The 9009-nt window shown below is 60.9% G+C and overlaps 1 protein-coding gene across 4 annotated transcripts in view; it reads right to left on the minus strand.

Annotated features, from left to right (window-relative positions):
• Positions 1-8017, minus strand: part of KIRREL1 (kirre like nephrin family adhesion molecule 1) — a 99254-nt gene extending 91237 nt beyond the window's left edge. The window contains exon 1 of one of the 4 annotated variants that reach the window (XM_045049358.1): positions 7798-8017. In XM_045049358.1, coding sequence (XP_044905293.1) covers positions 7798-7849 — 52 coding nt within the window. In that variant the 5' untranslated portion in view covers positions 7850-8017. The remainder of the gene's footprint in view (positions 1-7797) is intronic. The other 3 variants (XM_023247946.2, XM_023247947.2, XM_023247949.2) reach the window with 3 other exon arrangements.
• Between the last annotated feature and the right edge of the window lie 992 nt (positions 8018-9009).

The raw sequence follows: 9009 nt of genomic DNA on the forward strand, positions 1-9009 counted from the left end.
AGACTCGAGATAGGCCCACCGACAGGCACAGGGGGCCCCTGACACGGCAGGGCGCTGGTCTGGGTTACCTCCACTGAACTCTGCCCCCACGCATCTCCGTCTTGAACCTGAGGGCTCTGCTCATCATCTGGGAGGCTCCCCAACTCAGCTCACACATCTGAGACTTCCCAGGCCAGAAGAGGGACTTCCCCCGGGTTTTCTGCTCACTTCTGCCTGGTCAAACCCTGATTACCTGTCTACTTCACCTCTTCATTGAACCGAAGGGGCCGCCCCAGCAGATGAGTCTAAGAGAAGGGGACGATTTGGTGAGGAGTGAGGTAGGGATCATACTTGACGACAGAAGCCCCTGGCCCCACGCTTCTTACAGGACAGTCTCCGGCCTAGCTTTTCAAGACGTTCCGGGTCCGGCCCTGGTCTGTTCTGGATCACCCAACCCAGACACCCAGCTGCAACCAGCCTCAACGGACCTCGCGCATTCTGCAGCCACACCTTGGCTCCAAAGCTCGGCGGGTCTGGTAATGCTCTCCCTCTTCCTGCCACACCCACATCCTGTCCATCCTCCAGACCCACCTCCTCCCTGGATCCCTTCCTGGCCTCGTCTGCCCACGCGGCTCCTCTGCCCCGAACGCTCCAGCTCTGACCTGACCCTGCTCTCCCGGCACCTGGAATCCGGCTGTGTGCACATCTTAGCCTCCTGGAGGGGAGAGACCACATGATGTCACTTTTTTTTACATGCTTTTATTTATTTTTGAGCAAGAGACAGAGAGCACGAGCAGGGGAGGGCCAGAGAGGGAGACAGAGGATCCGAAGCAGGATCTCCCCTAATGCGGGGCTCAAACTCATGACCCATGAGATCATGCCCTGAGCTGAAATCAAGAGTCAGACGCTTAACTTTGACGGAGCCACCCGGGCACCCCATGATGTCAGTTTTTAAAATTTTTCCATAATGCCTCCCAGTACGTTTTGGATATAGTAATAAACATTCGTTGATTTAAAAAAAAAAATTAATCCTCCCCATTTGATGGAAAAGGAAACTGAGGCCTACTGAAGTTATACCATCTGCACTTAAATCCTGATGTGAGACCTTAAGGGCAGGGATAGGGCTTTACTGGTTTGTGACACCGGTGTCTGGCCCACAGTAGGCACAGAACACATTTCTGCTGCGTGAAGGGACGGAGGGCCGACGCATACCTTCCAGCGAGGGTGCGCTCTCACACTGCTGCAGAAGGAGATAAAGGGCACGGAACAAGAGCATCGGACGCCCAGTCCAGCAGAGTCTGCATCCCTCACCTGGCATGGGGTGGGACAGCCTCCTGGGACAGCCCCACCCTGCTGTCCCTTCTCTGTCTCAAAACCAGGCCCAGCTGCCTTCTGGGAGATACCCTAACCACCCCCCCCACCCCAACCCCCACACACACTGTCCCAGAGCCAGCCTCCAACCTCCCCCCAACAGGAATGAAGCCTGAGCACGAACAGAATTTGCTAGAGAGGGCTAGAGATTTCCACCCCTGGATTGAAGACCCTTCATTCCGAGGAGGGTGGCTGGCTGCAAGGCCCATTTCTTTCAATATGATCCCAATTTTGTTAAATGGGCTCAAGGAGGGCAGAGAGGAATGAGGCGGCAGTCCCCCGAGACTGCAGAGGTTAATAAAAGTTGGTGGGGAAATTAAATGTGGAGGGAGGGAGAAAGTGGGAGCTCGGGGAGCCCATGGGGTGCGGGGCAGGGCGAGCGGGAGGGAGAAGAAGCAAACCTTGACATCGGCGATGCCCCGGAGTTAGAGCGGCCTTCGGCCTGGGCACTCAGAGAACCTAACCGGGGTGGCACAGGCAGGTGTCAGAGCTGGGGGCTGCGGGATAGAGGGGCTGGAGCCACAGAACCGGAACCGCGGGGTCCTGACAACTTAACCTTGCTTGGAGCGTGGGCGTCTATCACGGGGGACCCAGAGCACACCGGACAGACGAGCTGTAGTGCCTTCAAGGACACGCGTGGTACCCAGAAACGTGGCCACGCCGCACATCAGCGCTCTGCTGGACGGACAGGCCGTGTCCACACGCGTCTGGGGGCGAGAGACGGGTCCGTGACACGTGTACGTGGGGGCGGGGTGGGTGCGCGCACGTGCGGACCGGCACACACGGTGGAGGCGGGCCTGCGTCCCCAGGCTTGCAAAACGCTGACCTTCAGGGACCATTCTTCTGAGAATATTCCCGACCCCACCCCAACTTCCCTGCTGAGGCCCGGGCTCTGTCGTCTCCGACAACCTGCTGAACTTCTTCGTGCATCTATAACACGAGGATACGAAGCTCCCACCTTTAACAGACTGTCGGTGTCAGGTTAGGTGCTAACACGTACAAAACACAACGTGGGTCTGTCACAGAGGTGAACGGCCTTCTCCCTCACTTGGTGTGAGCCCCGAGCCCCGAGACTGCCTTTTCCTTGGCCTCTCACATTTCAGGATCAAGGACATGGCTGCGTCCTTCTCCTCCACTGCTGACCACCCAGCCCCACACCCCCAGCGTTTCCAGAGACCCTAGGAAAACAGCCTGGAGGCTGGGGGAGAAACCAAGCAGGAGCAGGGAGATCGGGAAAGGGCCAGGCTTTCTCAGCTCAGGGGGGAATGGAGACGGATCTCCCTACCCTCAGCTGGAAGGAGCCCCTAGAAATTAGAGAGATGACGGAACTTGCCCCATCCTTCCGTCCGGCCCAACGTCTGCTCATAGCAAGTCATTTAAGTTTTCAGTCTGTTTTCTCATCCATCAAGTGGAGGAACAATAACTACCCTGCCCGCATCACAGGCTGGTCATATATCTCTATTAAATGAGATAGCACATGTGAAAACGTTGAAATTGGAAGGCACGACACAAACCCACAGTTAAAGACTCTCGAGGTAGGACAGATGGAAAACCTCCTTCTGATAGAGGGTGCGCACAGTTCTGACCCCTACGGAATAAGACAGGAGAGCCATCAAAGCGGGGCGGGGAGATGGACAGAGGCCAGCCACCAGGAGAAGCCCGCCCGCCACTGTGGGCAGGAGGAGAGGAGGCCGCCTGTCCCTCTGGGCTGCCCCAGCTCCAAGGGGCCCCCCTGCACTCGTGTGTGCGTGCAGGTGCCTGGCAGAGGGACACACAAAGAGTTTTAATCTGGGATCTAACACCTAAGGTAGGGCCTTGAACAAGTTAATTAAACTCAGCTTCGGTTGCTTTATCTCTAAAATGGGGGGGGGGGGGCAGACATTAACTCACAAGGCAGAAGGGATAATGTGCAAAACACACAGTAGGAATTCAATAAAAGGTAATTTTGATGCTGTGGTGTGGGGTCCACTCCCACAAGCACTTTTCACCCATGCTTGGCCAGGCATCTCGAAGCGGACCGGAACAGGCCACCCCAGACCCCAGCCTCCGTGCCTGCTGGGAAGGGCCTGGCTTGGAGGTGGCCTACCTGGGATCCCACCCTGTGCCCTCACTCAGTGCTCGGCCCTTGCCTCTGTATGACCCTGGACCTCTCAGGAGTCAGCCTTGCACGGAGCCCCCCAGTGTAGTTCACAGACCTACCTGCAAGGCTGTGCTCAATATTAGAAACAAACACAGGTCTGCAACCCTCTTTATCTGCCAAGTAAAATCCTTTTTAAAAGGGCCACTTATAAACACCATCGTACCATCCAAGAAAAACCACTCAATACCAAAAATTGTGGAAAGACAGAATTTCCAAATGAAGGATTGTTCTTAAAATGTGAATGAGTTTACCTTCATGGGATGCTCATTCTCTTTCCTCCCGAGTTCCCATTCCACTCAGGACCAGGAAAGACCTGTGCCGGTCCAGCCTCTGTCCCTGCGGCCACGTGGGGTCCCTGGACTGGGGCAGGGGCAGGGCGGAGGGTGCAGGCTCTGAGGTCAGTTGGTTCCCGCAACTACCAATAAGACACTTAACCTGTTAAACCTCTATTTCTCATCCATGAAGGGGGGATAATTACAGAGCTGACCTCAGGGGTTGCTGCACAGATTAAATTAGATAATGCATAGCAGGTAGTTAGCACAAGGGCTCCGTAAATGATCGCTGGTATTTCCAGCCTCAGAAATGCGGCCGCCTCAGCCGAGTGTCCACTCCCCGCTGCCCTCAAGAGCCCTGCAGCCTTCTCCCTTGAAGGCCGGGCTCCTGCTCCACTCTGCTTTCTTCCCAGCCCCACAGCTTTCCAAGGTCTCTGGCCAGCTGAGGCTGCGGGTTCCCCTCCTGGGTCGGCCACAGCCCAGTCCTCTCCGGGAGAGGTCCTCGAGGGGGCGCCGAAGGTCAGGACAGGAGCCCGAGCAGCTGGAGGGAGCACAGAGAAGCATAAAGAGGAGCCTGAGGAAGGCACACACAGCCCACCTGCCGGGCACTGACGGCCCCCTGACGGCTGCCCTCCTGGGCACCTCTGGGCCAGACGCCGGCCCGTGCCCTGACGCGCACGCACGGCACGTTTAACTGCCATCCTGACCCCGCGAGGCGCGGTTTCTGGCCTCGCCGAACCGACGGGCAGAGTGAGGCCCAGAGAAGGCGCATACCTGGTTCAAGCTGACGTGACGCGTCCACCAAGGGGCCGAGCCCACGACGTAATCACCGTTTCCTACTGCGTCCTTCGGACCCTGACACGTGCATCAGACCAATCAATTGATCAGACATTCAAGGGCGCTTCCCGAGGGCGGAGCGCTGTGTCAGAGACGGAGAGATGGAGGAGAGACGAAGACCTGGTCCCCGAGGGTACGCAGGCCAGAGGAGCTCGCATCAGAGCCCTGGGCTCTCAAGACAAGGGGTGACAGGAGTGTGGCAGACAGCACCGGCTTCCTCGCCCCCACCCAGCCGGAGAACCAACAGCAGGGCAGGACAACCGGTCGGTGGCCTGGTGACCAGCAGGAGGTGGGAGCGAGGGCCTACAGGCCTCCTCCTCTGATCCGAGGTTCTCTGGAATCCAGGGTGATGCCAAGCCCAGAGCGGTGGGTTCACAGCCTCCCTTCAGCTCCAAGTGAGTGGAAGGTGGAATCCAATCAAGGTCACAGGGGGGCCTGGCGTCCTGATTTCTGCCTATCTCCCCACCCTCAGGGCCTGCTCTGGGCTGGGCGGGCAGAAGCGGGGCATCCTGGAGCCAGCGTGCAGCTGTCCCCTCGACAGCGGATTCCCCACTACTGGTCTTTCCAGACTCCTGTTCTCGCCAGGATGGAGCGGCACTGAGGCACTCTTCCCTTGGCTCCTCACCCCCCTGCCAAGGTGGCTGGGGGGCCCTGGGGACCTCCGGGGGCTGGAGGGACTGACTTTCCTCCTACCTCCCCCTCCATCCCCTGGAGGCAGCTCCCGCCCCGAGCCAGCCTGTCAGCCCACATTGCTCTGATTAGCTATAATCTTTCTTTTTCAATTTCTCCTCCCCGAGACTGGGGAGCGAGAAAATCTCCCAGAAAATGAATAAATATTTCAATTTTCGGCGCAATCAGTCTGAGGAGCCGGCACATGATGGAAACGGGGGGAAGGATAATGGTTTTCATTTAGATAAGATACAGAAAATTATTTAGTGAAAAATGAAGATTGATGAAGCCCATTGAAATTCTTTAAAATACGATTTTTATTTCTCTGCCTGGGCTGAGTCTCTCCCTGCCCCCCTGCCCCCCCTCAACATGACTGCCTCTGCTCCCTTCTCCCCTTTTCCCCACCAGCCTCCCCCCACCCTGCACCCCTCTCCCCCATTCCGTCTCCGCCTCCCCTAGTCCCTGACCTGGACCTCTGTCTTTCTAAGGATGGAGGCCAAGGAGAGGTCACCCACCCTGTGAGTATCTCCGTGTCCCCAGGTCCCCGCTCCCTCCCTCCCTGCCAGCCCCCCAGTCCCTCCCCCCAGGAACCGCCAGCGGTGACTTCCTCTCCCCTCCGTCCATTTTCCCCCTTCCTTTTCTTTGGCACCCCTCCCCCACACAAATACTTTGCACACTCCGTCGGGTCTCGCTTTCAGCCCAGTCGGAGGCTCCGAGGCGGGGAGGTGGGAGCTCAGCTCGCCCGACCCTCCCCCTCCCCAGAGGGAGAAAGGCCCACAGCACACCCCTCGGTCTCTGACCGTTTAGTCCCCGATTCAATCCACAAGGCTCTCCTGTTTGCTAACCGCACCTTTTGTTCCCTGAAGCTCATTTTGTTCCGTATTGCTGACATGCCACAGGGCTGCGGGACCGGGGACAGATGCCCGCTTGCCCCCAACACGCGCTGATACTGACCCAGTCGCCCTCCGCCCCCCCCCCCACCCCCTAGCAGCCAGCCCAACAAAGTCAGAACTTAAGTCATCTTCCCAACTTTCTGCCAAGTGGCTGCTGGGCCTGCCAGCCTCAGGGCCAGGCCTCCTTCCCCAGCACCGCCTCCCACCCCACGCACACCCAGGATGCACACCCTCCCGGGTCTCGGGCTGGTGTTGGGGGGCTTGGGGGCCCTTACTGGAAAGATGAATCAAAACCAGCCCTCCACTAAGTCGGCCAGGCTTTGCCTTGGGAGCTGGGGAGGGGCCTGGTAAGGAGAGGAGGGGTCCAGCACCACATCCCACCCCTACACACACACACACACACACACACACACACACACACACACACACACACCAGCCCCGGAAGGGAACTGAGAACAGGGCAAAGCCTGAGGGGATTCTGCCCAAGCTGACTTCCCCTCCACCCGAAAAGAGACCACCTCCTCCATGATGTCGTCTGTACATCCCCATAGGTGTCTGCCTATATGAACGTCTGTTCAAGTTTCTTTGTTTGCTGGAGGGCCGGTATCTATAGAAGGGCTTCAGCGTGTGTGTGGCATGTCCTTGTGAATGCCCGCCTGCACACACGCGGCGTGTCTGGGTGAGTTTTGATGTGTTTGGGTGCATGAATGTGCAAGCCGACACGGGGGAGGAATGTGTGTTCCCCAGGGTGTCAGTGTCTTTGTGTGTCTGTCTGTCTCGGCTTGGGAGATGCTTGTGGGTGTATCTGTCTCAGTAGGTGAGCAGTCTGTCTCCGGGTCTATGACTGGTTTTTGGTGCCTGGGTGTCAGCTCTATTTTTGGCAGGGGGCGGCTAGCTCGGGTAGGATTGACTCTTAGAGTGAGACCCAGGAGGCGAGGGTGCACACCCACAGACCCCGGTGCTGGCTGAAGCCTGGGCCCTGCCGTCCCCCCAACCCCCAGCCTCAGGATACACGACCGTTCTCATCTCCCCCAGCCTCTCCCCTGCCAGTTCCAAAGAAGCCCCCCCCCAACATCAACACTTTCCCGACCCCAAGTGGGATGTGAACCCCCCCCAGTGCACCCCCCCCGCGGCATTTCCAAGCTGCCTTTGGAAGTCGCTCCCCAGCCGGCGCCTCCGCGGGCAGGGGTCCCAGCAGAGCCCCCCCTTTCCGGCAGCCCTCCCCTCCTCCAGAAGGGGCGGCCCAGGCAGTCTGGAGCACCCCCCCACCCCCCCCCCCGCCACACACACACTCAGGGGCTGATCTGGAGTCGGGATTCCCTTCGCCGCATCTTCGGGAGCCGGGTCCCCAGCTTTCCACGCACCTCCCACCCCAAATCTGAAATCCCACCCTCCTCCTCCTCCCCCCATCCCCCCGCAGGAACCGGGCGTGCGGACTCCGGGCCTCGGCCGGCAGAGGCGGGGAGGCTGCCGGAGGCTCCGGAGGGCGCCGTGCGCGTTCGGGTCCCGCGACGGCCCGACCCCCGCGCCCGCGGCCGGGGACAACTTGGGCGCCTCCGCGGGAAACTCGGGCCCGCGCCCCGGGGGGGCGGGCTGCCTGGCCGGCGGGTCGCCGAGCGCGGGCGGAGGGGCTTACCTTGGGAGAAAGTGTCGGAGAGAGTGAGGATCCAGACGAGGAGGCTGAGCATGCTGCCCGCCGCCCGCCGCGCCGGGGCCCCGAGTTGGCGGCGGAGCGCGGGGCGCGGGCGGGAGGAGGCGGCGGGGCCGGAGCCCGCCCCCGGCCCTGCACACGCGCGTGCACACGCGCACACACACTCGCACGCGCGCACCCCCGCGCGCACCAACTCACTTCCCCGGCCCGCGGCCCCCTCCCTCCCGGCCCCTCCGGCCCGCGCGGTCCCGCCCTCGCCCCGGCCCTCCCGCGCCCGGTGCCGCCGCTCGCCCAGCTCGCGCTCTCCGGGGCTCTTCCGCTCTCCGCTCCTCCGGGCCCTCCCCTCCCCTCCCTCCCTCCCCGCCCCTCCTGACGTCTCCTCCCCCAGCCCTCCCCCAGCCCTCCGGCCCCCGGCGCGCACGCACACCCCTCCCCGGGACGGAGATGCCCGCGGCGCGGGACCCGGGGTGGGGGTGGGGGGTGGGGGGGGGACGCGGGACTGGCCACCGCGCCCCGCCCGTCACACTCACTGGCAGGGGCTCCCCGCTGCCGAGGGGGCGGCCGGGCGAGGACCTGCCCGTGGGCCGGGGGATGGCTTTGATAGGGAGGCCGTGTGCGTGCATGTGTGTGTCTCGGGGGGCGGGGGGACGCGATGGGCAGGTGGTGGGTCACGGAGTCAAAAAGCACAAAATCCTTGGGGTTTTTTTTTTTTGTTTTTTGGTTTTTTTTTTCTCTTGTTGATCCCACACCCGGAATCTAAGCCCTAGATTCTCCAAATTGGGAATTCTCAAATGGCTAATGAATCCCGGGGTGGGGAGCGAAGCGCTCCTCTCCCCACCTGCAAAACCCGGGGCCGGGCACCGCGAGCCGCTTCCCGGGGCCACCTGGAGCGCTGCCCCGGCCTCCCCCGGCACACAGTGGGGCCAGCCTCGGTGTCGCAGCCCGCAGCCGGCCGGGCAGGGGCGCAGGGGCCTCCTGCCTTTGTTCATCCTGGGTGGTACCGTCCAGCGGGAGAAGTAGCCAACTCCACGGCTGGGAAGGGCCACGGGGAGGGCAGCCACGCGAGGATCTCTAAGCACGGAGGAGCTGGGAGATCCTTGGGCTTGAGAGATGCGGGAACTGGGAGGGGAGGGAGCTCCTGGTGAGAGGAACGCGGGGGGGGGGGGCTCCCGTAGGCGCCTCCTCTTTCCTATGAGC

This window comes from Felis catus, chromosome F1 (genome assembly GCF_018350175.1).
Source record: "Felis catus isolate Fca126 chromosome F1, F.catus_Fca126_mat1.0, whole genome shotgun sequence".
Taxonomy (NCBI): domain Eukaryota; kingdom Metazoa; phylum Chordata; class Mammalia; order Carnivora; family Felidae; genus Felis; species Felis catus.